The sequence below is a fragment of the Protopterus annectens genome, chromosome 2.part0 (assembly GCF_019279795.1).
Source record: "Protopterus annectens isolate FY-2018-M chromosome 2.part0, PAN1.0, whole genome shotgun sequence".
Classification (NCBI taxonomy): Eukaryota; Metazoa; Chordata; order Ceratodontiformes; family Protopteridae; genus Protopterus; species Protopterus annectens.
In genome coordinates, this window is record NC_056728.1 from 1,701,396,848 (window position 1) to 1,701,411,209 (window position 14,362).

The window sequence follows — 14,362 nt, forward strand, 5'->3', positions numbered from 1 at the left end:
TGCAGTACCCTAGGGCTAAACACATGACAGAAACTGTAGGACTCTTGCAAGTGAATAGCCCCAAGACAATACACACAGATAGAGTGCCCATCTGTGATGGACATTTTATGGCCACATTTTGTGCACTTCTTAAACCCAGAGGGTTTATGTTCCTTCAGTTCTTTCGACATGGCAAGCAACTGCGCCACACACAACCGACAGAGTCAAACACTAAGGGAAGGCGGGAAGACCAACACTTGACAGGACAATGGAAACTCTAACTTAAACACTTCCTAAAACAAAATGTTAACCACTAACACAACAGCAAATCACAACCAGGAGGACAAAGGAGAGGACTAGGTCCTCTAACTTAAACGGGCCTAGCCCGCGAAACAGTAGGGATACCACAAACAACTAAACTCTCAACCTCACGCAACAACTAATCACATGAAAAATAGCTATGAAAATAGCTTTTGACAAAAGGAGACTGCTAAAATACTAAAAGTATTTTAAAGGTATTTAAAATGGTATTTAGCCACAGCCAAGCGAGACCACGTCCTAACTCTACGAGCGGCAAACGAGATCTGGGGCTAGGGGGAGGTGCACCCTGGGTTACCGGGTTAGCCCAGCCAATTAGAGACTTTGTGCTAGAAAGTTGGTCGAGTCGGAGCCGAGAAGTGAGTAAGGAATGTAGGTGAGATAGGACCACATAACATCTGATGTTTGTGGTTGTTTTGGCACTGAATGCTGGCACTTTCTAATGATGAACATAACATCAGGATCCCATTGTGCAACTGGCAGAAAAGAGCTTTGAAGTGCACGGTCTGGGTTTGTCCTCCTAACCTAGTGCCAGGCATTACTATGTGTAACAATTGTAGGTGCATTTGCCCTATGATTTTGTAATGCACTCTGCAGGTGTAACGAAACCTGCATAAAACTGATCAGAAATGCTGACTTGTTTCTGCACAGTACATAAAAGAATCAGCTTGCACAAATACACATTTAGGATTATATGTACAAATCTGGCTTGTTCCAAAATTTAGTTTTTCTTGTCAGCCTTAGCACTGTTTCTTTATTCATTCATTTCAGTCAGCCTTACCTTTCCATTAGTATAGCAGCAGCTGGCAGCAGATCAAGCAGCAAAGCTGAGTTAATCAGCACAATCCCTTGGATACAGAAACAGCACTGTGTACTGGATGTGGTAATACAGTGAGGAAGTTTAATTTTGTTTCACTTCTTACAGACTTTTTTGTTAGGAATTATAGGTCATCACTATAATTGTGATCTATATTCCACCTGGTAATACACCTGCTAGCCTTGAAGACTTCTTATCCTGGTGTTCTTCCACATACTCACAAGAAACCCTTATTCTGGGGGACTTCAACCTAGATTGGTTCACCTGTATATCAGAACCACCAAGTAATCTAATAAATCTCCATGGCTACCAGCAGCTAGTCCAAATTCCAACTAGGTGTGATAAAAAATCTAAAAGGGAATCCATCCTTGACTGGGTCCTAACTAGCAACCCCACATTGTACCCTCACACAGGCAGTCTCCCAGACACCTTAAGTGACCACAACATAATATACTTTATACGTAGTAGAACAAGCATATGCAAAACCACTAACTATATATCCACTAGAAACACAAAAAAATTCTCTCCTGAGGTCCTCAACACTTTACTGTGTAACTGTGACTGGACCCCTCTAAAAACCCTCCCACTTGACCAGGCTGTAGCATATTTCAACAAAACATTTCTACAACACCTAGACACTGTCGCTCCATTGCGCAAAATCAAGGTTAGAACCTCTACAAACCCATGGCTCAGTAAAGAAACCAAACAAATCCTCAAGTCCAGAGACACTATCAAAAAAACAAAGAAACACAAACCCTAACTAAGTACCAAGAACTACGCAACCGTGCAAAAAAATGCATTCGGCTGGACAAAAAATCCTACTACACAACATTACAAACTAAATACCAACACAACCCACAAAAATTTTGGCAAAATGTAAACCAGCTACTAAAATCCACCCAAAAGGCTACCCCCAAACCAACCACCCTGACACTAAAGTTCCCATCGAAACACAATTCAACTCCCACTTTGTGAACTCAATTCTATCCTTAGTATCACAGGACAGTTCCTTCCTCACTATCCCCCCCAACACAAATAACTCTAATACTACCTTTACCCTCAAAACAGTTTCCACCACTTCAATCAAAGGCATGCTCTCCAAACTAAAAACCTCATCAACAGCAGCCGATCTACTCCCCAGCTATTTCTTGAAACTTACAGCAGATGCTATTGCTATCCCAGTCTCCACTCTCATAAACAGATCAATTGTTGAAAACTATGTGCCTAAACTCTGGAAAATATCCTATGTTACACCCATACATAAAGGCGGGACCTCCACTGAACTTAATAACTACAGACCCATTGCTTTACTCTCCCCCCTGGCCAAAATCCTAGAAAAATGCATCCATACCCAGATGCTAAACTATCTCCTAGACTGCAACATCCTGTCACCTACTCAGCATGGTTTCAGACCTGCCCATAGTACCACTACAGCTCTCCTCTGCTTCACAGATGCAGTAAACCGTCTCAAAATGAAGGCCTGCAAGTGTCAACTCTTTTTGGATATGTCCAAAGCATTTGACACAGTCTCGCACCAAATCCTGCTAAACAAACTAAACCAATATCATCTATCTAATTCCACTCTTACCTGGTTCCAAAGCTACTTAACTGACAGGTACCAAGCTGTGAAATGGGAAAATTCTCTCTCCTCAGCTGCCCATAACTATAGGAGTCCCACAGGGTTCTATCTTAGGACCACTACTATTCACAGTCTTCACAAATGACCTCCACACCTCCACACAGCATGCATCTATAATTCAGTATGCAGATGACACTACCTTAATCTGTGCTGCACAAAACATTCCCACCCTCCTGCAAACAACTCAACTAGCATTCTCTGACGTTGAAAACTACCTTACCAAAGCCCAACTTATCCTCAATCCAAAGAAAACTCAGCTTATGATTATAACCAGTTCTAACAAAAACACTAACAGTCAATTCACTATCTACTCCACAAATGCTACTCCAATTGCTCCAGTGGCACAGGCTAAGCTATTGGGAATAACCATAGACTCCCACCTAAAATTTGATAGTCATCTGAACTTAACTATTAAAAAAGTACATGCCAAACTGGGGTCACTCTACCGTATCAAACCATTTCTTACCAACAACACAAGATCAGCCATTGCTCGCTCCCAACTTCTATCCACCCTACTGTATGCATCTCCTATTCTGACTAATCTCAACAAAACTGAACTAAGCAAAATGGAAGCTTGCTATAACAGAATTGCCCGCTTTGCTGCAAATTGCTCATATAGAACTCATCTCTGTACTGCTTTGAGACAGCTCTGGCTTGAACTGCCCAACCTCCTAACCTACAATCAGCTCTGCCTCTGTCATTCTATCTATTACCTCCCCAATAAGTGTCCTGCCCTCAAAACCTAGTACAACATCACTCAGCCAAAAGGCCTCTTAGATCATCAAGCAAACTACTACTAAAAGTCACCAACAGCTACAATAGCTTTGGAGATGCACTATATAGTAGTTCCGTGGCTAAAAAATGGAACTCTGTCCCTACTAGCATTCAAAACACATCATCCAAAGCCTCCTTTAAAGACCTCATCAGGCAACATCTCAAGCAAAGTTGGCAGTGCCATGATTGCTCCCCAGGCTAGTGAAAGCAGATAACATATGCATACTAAATCTAGAGCAATTGATAATAGTTTTTCAATCTTACTCACAAACACTGGCTAATCTACAATGTATGTACTGTACCTGTGTACTATGTATGTTTTCTACCTACATTCCAATGTTCAGCTGTACACCACAAATCTATTACTTACCTTTATTTTTAAAATTAATATCTTTTTTGATTGTTCTCTCCACTGTAACTGTTTGTGCCGCATACCACTGTAAAAACATGTCTCTTGTAATTTGTGTGTATACTGATTATGTCTAAATAACTAAATGTGTCTGTAATTTTTCTTTGTGGAGCTTTTCTCCCCGGGCCTCTGCTGAAAAAGGGCCTTTTCGGCTCAGTCAGACACCCCCGGTTAACAAATGTAAAATAAATAAATAAATAAATATGCAATGGGACAAGCTCAAAACTGTTACTTGAGCACTGTTTAGTGTCTATCCCACCTTTTGGGCTTACTACTGTGACAACACCCAATAACCTCCATGTTAACAGTTATTCACTGATTAATTTTATTTGAATGCATTTAGAACTATTCCTAGTCATTCTTTCCTCACCTCTAAATTTACTGCCAGTGTTGCTGCTGCTTAAATCAGTGAAACATTAGCATAAGAGAAATTAAAATTCTGCCTTCTCATCTTGTTTGTTCATCTCAAAGGTACAAGCTGGGAGAATCAGTAATACTCCATATTAAATATCAGATAGTGATACTGCTTATGCTCATTGCACATTTGCATAATTAGGTTTAAGTAAAATTCTCTCAGCATTTTTTGACACAATACATTACCATGACCACCACCAAGAAGCAGATGAGCTATAAAATGCAACTCCGTGCTAAGACTGGAATCTCAAAAGAGGAAGACCTACTACTGATGCAATTACGACAGTTTTCAATCTTTAAAATTAACATTATTTTTCAAATGAACTTCACATTAAAATAAAATAAAGCATCCTAGCTTATTTAGGAAACAGCAGCAACCTCTGCTTTCTCATACTGTGACTCATACCACACCATGCATTGCAATTTGCCACTGAATATGTTACTCTTGGTAGCGAAAGAGAATATTTATGTATTTGTGAACCATTTCCATGCACAGAACACTTCATTTACCATCCGCTAAGAAAGCATGATTGTTGTTCTATCTTACCACATATTACTACTAACATATTCAAATGGACTATATCATGAGTTCAAGAAATAAATACATTCCACAAAAATTAAAAATGATGTAGATTAACAATTTTCATCTAGTTTTTACCTGCTGTAGTTTCATTCATTAGCCTCAGACAATTGAGACCTGCAATCTGAGCTGCATTCAACACAGACCTCCTCTCCGCATCAGTGAAAAAACAAGGGACCTACCCAGAAAGCAAAATTATGATTAGACTAGAAAGAATCTATGACACAATAACAGAAATAAGCAGATTTTGCCAAAGTGAAGTTCAAAACAGAACATAATGGCTAACTTTGCTAAAGTTCTTGTGATCACAAGCAATGAAAATATGAGACGTGTACGGAAGTGGTGCTGTAACATTATTTGTGATGTACACAGTTTTCTGCAGTGAAACGGTATATAATGCTTTTAATAAAACCACCCTGGTACTAAATACATTATACATTAGATCATAGAGGAAAAAGCCAAAAATCAAGAAGTTTGGGTGTATGCCTTAGCAGGACAACATTAACATCCTTGCTGCTAATGTACATCTCAATTTTAATAGTACATCAGAGCATGCTACCTTCTCTGAACATGCAATCGTTACTTAGCACTTCCTGAAAAACATAATTAGCAATACATATTAGCTAAAATTTCTACAAACAAGTCAAATGACTGTACATATTACTTCTGCCATCTTTCTATCACTGTCATAATTTGGAAAGTTTTCAGGGAAGGCAGAATTACTACTGACTACCAGATAAGCTTTGGCAAATAAATACATACTAGAAATGAAGGCAGTGAGGCTATGAAAACATAACACTGACATACGAGAGGATGACAGTACCCTGTACCTATGATTCAGAGATTAAACTGAATCTTGGGAAATAAATGTCAGCTGCCATAATCCAATATAACAAATGTCTTTATTTATTTATTTTCCCCCTCTTTGTTGACCAGCTTAATCCTATTAGGCTAGTTCCCTCTTTTCAGGGGACACCCAAGGTACTATCTTTACTACTAGGGGGAAAGTTGGCCTGAGTATCGAGGGACTTCCCCCCGCTTCCCTCTACTCTTTTCAACAGTTGCTGTGGAATCTTTTGCATCCACTAGAACTATCACCAACTGATGCAGATAAGACCTCGGTTTAACATCTCGTCTGAAGGAGGACCTATTCAGGAATACAGTACCCCACTAATTCTGCATTCCAGTGTTAACCATCCAATGACCTTGCTTGGTAGAAGAACCCACTGTCTTTTGGTCTTCCAGTACCAAAGCTGAGTGCGCCATCTGTTGCAACACTGACACTGCAAATTCATTTCTCAGTCTCTGATTTCTTATCTCTGCTCTTTCATACTCTCACTACTTACCCAAACCACATGCCAATAGTTTATGAACATGTCATGAGACCATCAGTCAATGGCAGGCAGACAGTGAGGTCAAATGTTATTGTATTCCACTATTAATCATCTACTTGTGAATACTTATGGAACAAGGCTATGCATGGAGCAGTGGTGCAGCAGTAGCATTGTCGCCTCACAACAAGAGGTTTTCCGGTTCGATTCTCGGCTGGAGTGCCTTCTGTGCAGAGTCTGCATGTCCCCCCTGCGTTTGTGTGGGTTTCCTCTCATATCACAAAGACATGCATCTGCAGCATTTCTCCCCGGGCCTCCGCTGAAAATTAGCTTTGTTCCAAGTAGGACTTTCCCGGTAAACGAATACATAAATAAATCTTAGCTTCCATCTTTATTTAAAGGTATACTTGCAAGACATGTGAATCTTGGAAAAATACCAAGTGGGTCCAACTAGTATGACTACTACTTAGTTAACATTCAAGTTTTTAAAATGTCAGTACTCCCTGAAAGTGCATGCTCACAGTATCAATAAATATTGCTGTTGCTTCACTGTTTCTGGGGATATTAATATCAGCTACTGCTTTGAATTTGTATAGCATAATATGATTCTTAACCAATGTGCCCCCTTGAACCAGGTGACCATCCCACAAAATAAAAATATCATTAAGGGTACTAAGACATAACATTTCCAGATTAATTTCTCTTATCCCCAGGTCCATGACATAAAACGATGTAGCCCTGATAACAACCAGAGAAACAGACTGATTAGTGGCTCGAGTATCGAGCAGTCTAGCAGTGGTGGATGGGAGAGAGAGTCCAATGCAGGTTTGTTCACCCAAGGGGATGGAGGTGGTCTGGTCTGCTGCAATGCTGACACTGAATGAAGACAAAAAGTGAGAGAAAGACGGAGAGATGGAGAGAGCTGAATGCTTTGCTATGACATGCTTGGCAGCCTTCGTGGAATATGTGCAAGAACATGCATACAAGAGAGGAAGAAAGACCAAGCCTTCATATTAGCCAATGAGTGGAAGGGCCTTAGATAATTCCTGACAGCTGCTTTAATAACAGTCTTTGCAACTGTTCCCTGCGGGGAAGGAATCAGTTGACTTACTGTGGAGGCTTTTGGTTGGCAAGCATTGGAGGCATAAAAATCATGTAATCATGTAAAAAATTAAAATTTCATGTCAACATAATCAAAATTTCAGAGTGCTTCATGGAAATCAACTCAAAAAACTGGAAATAGTCTCAATCAACTCTTCCTTGACCACAGAATCAGGACACTTAAAAGCTATCATACAACCTCATCCAATACAAGGGGGTAGAACCTGAGTAGGTGAGACAGTTAAGTGACCTTTTTCCACTGCTCCACTCACACTGGTGATACTAGCACCCTGGTGATGCGAGCAACCTGAGGGCCATTTCTCCGATCTTGTACCCGAAGCCAAAAGCTCTACCTGACACCCTCCCTCTCCAGCAAGAACCTGACCTCAAGTTAATCGAGCAGCTCAGTCTGCATCCATTAAGGCAGTATCTTGTACCCAAAGCCAAAAGCTCTACCTGACACCGTCCCTCTCCAGCAAGAACCTGACCTCAAGTTGATCGGGCAGTTCAGTCTGCATCCATTAAGGCAGTGTACATTCTCCAGTGGACATTGTAGTATTTTACTTGTTCTGGAGAACCCTGCCCTTGCTAGATGCCCCTTAACGCCAGGCTGCTAACACTCCCAGTACAAAGCTCACCCCTCATTCTCCAACATCCCCATTAAGCCTAGGTCTTATCTGCACCAGCTGCCTCTCTCTGCTCCTTGGTCTGTCACTAACCATCTCAGAGCTATCTCTATAACTCAGTCCCTATATTTCCTGGTTGCCTCTATTTCCCCTGTTACTAGAACTTACTTCCCCACCCCCTCCTACTAGAACCTTGTTTCAAGCTGTTTTTCTCCCTGTTTCTCAGACTAGTCCCCATCAGCCTTTCCATCCCCCTCCTATTACTCTTCTCCCCCATCTCCCTTCCTCCTATCTCAGTAACTATCTATCTGCATAGTGAATTGCATGTCTATCTCTTACATCGACACACTCCATAGCTCTAATTAACTCCCCCACTGCTTCTGTACTTGCTAAACTGTGACTATCATCCTTACCTGGCTGATTGTCTCTGAAAGGCCCTGAGCTCGGTCTCTGGGTCATCACTGAACAATCGCTCATTTCTGTACCCTTTTCTTTCCCCTCCTACACTATATATTTTTTCCCCACTTTAGACTATTCCGTTCACTTCCTTTGTTCCCAGCATGCACTGTGGGCTTTAAGACCTGCTGCCATCTCCCCTGCCATCTTTCTTTTCTACTGCCCCATTCACACTGATGATACTAGCACTCTAGCGATGCGAGCAACCTGAGGGCCGTTTCTCTGGTAATGATGTTCTTAACACTACTGCTGTTTTATCAGTGAATATTGCTGTTGCTTCACTGTTTCTGGGGATATTAATATCAGCTACTGCTTTGAATTTGTATAGCATAATATGATGCTTATAACTGCTGGGTCAATGTTTCTAGGAATGTTTGCATCGGCTGTTGCTCCGTAATTTTAAAGATCTAGTACAGGCAATTCTAGTTATCTGCTGTTGCTTCACTGTCTCTGGGGATACTTACGTCGGCTGCTGCGTTGAAACTGTGTAATGTAATTGTAATGCTTATAACTGCTGTGCCAATGTTTGCTGGAATGTTAACAGTGGCCACTGCACTGTTATCTTAAAGATCTGGTGTAGGTATTTCTAGCCATGCTGCTTTGCATTTAACTAAGTTCTGGTTAAGTTATGCACCTTATGCATAAGGTGCATAATCTGTTTATCTACATTCCCAGTGTCTAATATTTGAACGTAGACTAATCGGCACTGATTAATCTATCCTACTGCCATGTTTTTGTGCCAATTGTTTTAATGCACTATAACCTACCTACTGCCTTAGACATAATACATGTTTGTGACATTCCTACGATCTATTAATTATTCGCAAACAGGTCTGCACTGTTTTTTTTTTTCATATTTATATATTTTTAATTTTTGTAAACTACAACACTGTTCTACTTTATGGTGCGATAGCACAGTTGATTTACCTAAACTGAAAAGGGTCTGAATCAGACCCGTTTTATTTGCATTGTCTGTAGTATTGCCAATTACAATGTTACATTTACTGCATATGTGACCTATTTGCATGCTAATACTACTGAACTGTAATATAGTCAGCTTTGTTACCCAGTGCATACACATATGCACGGGCTCTATGTGTTATTTTTCCTAGGTTACTCAACTCCCTTCCATAATTATTTAGAGCCTTTACAATAGTATTATACCTTGTGTTTGTCCTGCTGTGGCTCCCTGTCTAATCCTTTTTTCTCTCCTCTTTTAGATCTTGTAACCGAAGCCAAAAGCTCTACCTGGCACTCTCCCTCTCCAGCAAGAACCCGACCTCAAGTTAATCGGGCAGTTCAGTCTGCATCCATTAAGGCAGTGTACATTCTCCAGTGGACACTGTAGTATTTTACTTGTTCTGGAGAACCCTGCCCTTGCTATTTGCCCCTTATCGCCAGGCTGCTAACATTCCCAGTACAAAGCTCACCCCTCATTCGCCAACATCCCCATTAAGCCTAGGTCTTATCTGCACTAGCTGCCCCTCTCTGTTCCTTGCTCTCCCAATAACCATCTCAGAGCTCTCTCCCTATAACTCAGTTCCTATATTTTCTGGTTGCCTCCATTTCTCCTGTTACTAGAACTTACATCCCCACCCACTCCTGCTAGAACCTTGTTTCAGGCTGCTTTTTCCCTGTTTCTTAGACTAATCCCTATCAGCCTTTTCATCCCTCTCCTATTACTCTTCTCCCCCATCTCCCTTCCTCCTGCCTGCAGTAACTATCTGCATTATGAATTGCATGTCTATCTCTTACACTGACACACTCCCTAGCTCTATTTAACTCCCCCACTGCTTCTGCACTTGCTAAACTGTGAATACCATCCTTACCTGGCTGATTGCCTCTGAAGGGCCCTGAGCCCAGTCCCTGGGTCAACCCGCTCCATTCGCCCTTGCTGCGCTTGGGCTCACTCTGCTCCCCTACACTACCTCCATTCCCAGCCACTCCCATTTTCATTTGGTTTATAACTAGCCTGACCACACCCCACCCCATCCAATCCTCACCACCTTCCCAGAACGCCCTGTACTACCTAATTACCAACTCCTTCACCCTCTTTCTCCAATTACCCTCCCAGCCTCCAACCTCCCAACTACCATGCACTTCCTATACACCATTCTCATCAATACCTTGCTTCTCCACTTTCTATACCTCACCTACAACTCCACTTCCCTCCACTCACTACACATCAAACACTTCCAATCACCTACACTCCCACACTCAACCCTCCACTCGCATTGCCACTCATACAGTAACATAAGCCCACAACTCTTCAACCACTCACCCTCTCTCCTCTCAAAACACTTACACACCCACTATTCTACACCCCCACCACCCCTATACCTCCAACTAACAAACATCTTCTCCTTCACTCCATTACCCAAATTAAACCCAAGCTGAGATCCATCCCAACCAAGGCCCCAACAACAGCTTTGCACAACACATAATATCCTTGATGTGCCCCATTCCCACCACCTCAATTCAATGTATTTCTCACTCACATCCTACCTCCTTCCAAAAAGCCTTTAATGCAGATCTACTCCTGTTAAACCTCAACCTCCGTAGCATAATAAATAAGACCAGTGAGTCCCACACTACCCTATCCACCTACTCACCAGATATAGCTGTGATAACTGAAACCTGGCTAAAGCCCCAAATTAAAGACAGTGAAATTCTAACAATAGGCTATAACATCATAAGAGCAGACAGAATCACCAAACATGGAGGTGGCATTGCAGTTATGTATAAAAATACCCTCAAAGTAGCCCAACTAAACTGTACTCCTCCCAATCTACCCAACTCTGAAATATTAATTACCCGCCTTGAAATTAAAGCCAACAAAGCAATTAAAATAACTGCCACCTACCTCCCTCCCGGCAACAATGTCCCCACTATAGAACACCTACTTTCCTGGGCAGCCACTAAATTCACCCAAGAAACTATTGTTCTTGGTGATTTCAACTTAGATTGGCACTCTTGTACTACTAATAACACATCCAACTTTATTAATCTCTTCAGCTTCACCCAAACAATAAACTGCCCAACCCGTTTTGACAAACGCTCTAACAAGCAGTCAACATTAGACTGGATCCTAACTAACAAACCTAGCCTAGGTTCTTAGCCAGGTGCCTACCCGACACCCTCAGTGACCACTCTCTAACCTTTCTTTACAAGAAACGCTTACGCACCCAAAGCAACATCCTCTACAAATACATCACTTTCAAGAAAAACTTCTCCCCCACTACTTTCAACCTCCTACTACTACAATGCAACTTTGTCTCCATTTAAGCACCTACAATTAGATAATGCTGTTCAGTACTTCAACAAAACCTTCCTTACAATTCTTAATATTCTAGGCTCTGCCAGAAAAATTTGTATTAGGACCAAGCCTCCCATGGCTATCCAAAGACACCAAACTACTAATGAAATGTAGAGACAAAGTCTGGTCAGATTATCATATATCCAGGGACAAAGCTGACCTCCTTAACTATCAACAACTACGAAACCTAACAAAAAAGAAATAAAAAGAGAGAAACAAGTTTACTTCCTATCCTGTCAGCATAAAAACCAAAACAACCCACAGAATTTTGGCTTTCCATCAACCAACTCCTTAACCCAGGGCGTACCTCTACCCCCCCCCCCCCCTGCCTGCTACCTCAAAAGATTCCATCCCCATCTCTACTCAATTTAACACCCATTTCATCAACACTGTCACCTCCCTTCTAGACAACCAACCCACCCAGCCACTTACTGTCCCCACCCCAGCCATAGACAATCACAGTCCCTTCTCCTTCGCACCCATACAAACTACGTACATAACAACTCTCTTGCCCAAACTCAAACCATGCTGCAGAGCTGCTGACAAACTCCCTAATGAATTTCTAAAACTTGCAGCCCCCTTCAACTGCATACCCCACTTCAATCCTAATTGTCCCGCTCCTATGGAAAATATTTCATATTGTACCTCTCCACAAAGGTGGCCCCTCCAAAGAAGTAACCAACTATCGTCCCAGAGCCATACTTTCTCTCCTCAGGAAAATTTCAGAAAAATGCATCCACAACCAGCTCGGAATCTACTTGCTTAACAATAACCTACTTTCCCACTATGAACATGGTTTCAGACCAAAGCACAGTACCAGCACTGTCCTCCAAACCGTCACTAAAACCATTCACCATCTCATGAATGAAGGCCAGCCTGTTTCTTCCACATTTCTCGACATGTCTAAAGCCTTCGACACATTAGCCCACCAGATTCTACTAAATAAACTATCTTCCTATGGCCTTAGTTCACCATCACTAACTTGGTTCCACAGCTTTCCAACTGTCAACACGCTACAAAGTGGGAAAACTCTTTCCCCCCTACTCCCCATCTCTGTGGGGGCACCCCAATGTTCTATTCTCGGTCCACTTCTCTTCATCATATTCACAAATAACCTCATTACAGCAACCCAACATGCCTCCATAGTACAGTATGCAGACGATGCTACCCTTATCTGCTCAGCCCCTCACCTCAAGAGCTTCAACTAAAAATGCAATCTTCTTTTCAGGACATTAAAACCTATCTCTCCCAACTGATTTTAAATTCCAATAAAACCAAAATCGTAGGTTTTACTACCAAATAATCCAAGACTTCCCAGCTCCCACTGTCAATCACCTCTGCAAATGGTACCAAAATTGCCCCCACTAACCACACAAAACTTTCAGGTGTCACCATAGAGGACAACCTCAAATTTGACATACATATTGCTCAGACCATCAAAAAAGTCCATATCAAACTAGGTACCCTATACAGAGCCAATCCATTCCTAACTACCAATGCCACGCAAGCCACTGCTCACACACACCTTCTATCTACCCTTCTGTATGGCTCTCTCATATTTACTAACCCTCGAAAATCTGACCTCAACAATCTAGAATCATGTTACCATAAAATTGCTAAATTTGCCACTAACCACCCTCCAGATCCCAACACAGCTCATCTTTTTCAATACTAAACTGGCTTGAGCTCCCCAACCTTCTATCTCTCAATCAACTATCCTTAGCCCACAAAATAATCTACCATCCCAACAACTGCCTTGCCATCTCCTCTCTAGTTCAACCTAATACTAATAGCAGACCCCTTAGATCTTCCAACAAATTCCTACTAAAAGTATCCAACTCCCACAACCAACATGGTGACTCTCTCTATTCTCACAGAATAGCCAAACTCTGGAACACCCTTCCAGACACAATAACAAAAACTCCAGTACATAACCAATTCAAATCACTCCTAAAGGAACACCTCACCAATCACTGGCTGTGCTCCTGCCTCTCCCCAGGTTAATCTACTCCCCCACCCTTAGTTACCTTTATCACCAGTCCTTCTAACATCCCTTTTGTAAACTTCAACTTATATATGACCTACACCTTTCTCTTGTACAATCCTACTGACTGCATTATATTTACTGCTCCTGGGTTGTTCCTGCAACTATAATGGTACAGTTCTAATGACTGCATTATATTTACTGCTACTTGTTTGTTTGTACTTCTGTGGAGTTTTCCCCCTGGAACTCCACTAGTTAAAGGTACCTTGATTTGTACTGTTTCTAGATGCTGTAAAATGATTACTATTGTACTAATGTTTACTGTTATTGTGTTTTGCAGATTGTCTTATATTTCTGTGGAGCTTTTCTCCCTGGGTCTCCTCTGAAAACAGGCCGCTGGCCCAGTCAGACATACCCACTCAACAAATGTAATAAATAAAAATCTAAGTCTAAGGAAAACACTTCTGCCTTCCCTGTCCAACAGCTTAAACTCCTTATCAGGAAATACAATGGAATAGTGTGCTTTCTAGGACATTTGTCCTAAGGATGTGTAAAAGGGAATGCACTCCCCTCAGAAAGGGACACATACAAGATTACTTATCTTCCTGGCAGCAGAGG

General features: G+C 41.6%; 1 protein-coding gene across 1 annotated transcript in view; it reads right to left on the reverse strand.

The window, feature by feature from the left end:
* HSPA4L (heat shock protein family A (Hsp70) member 4 like) overlaps positions 1–14,362 on the reverse strand; it is a 2,148,355-nt gene that overhangs the window by 1,558,457 nt on the left and 575,536 nt on the right. The window contains exon 5 of the mRNA XM_044061754.1: positions 5,009–5,108. Coding sequence (XP_043917689.1) covers positions 5,009–5,108 — 100 coding nt within the window. The remainder of the gene's footprint in view (positions 1–5,008; positions 5,109–14,362) is intronic.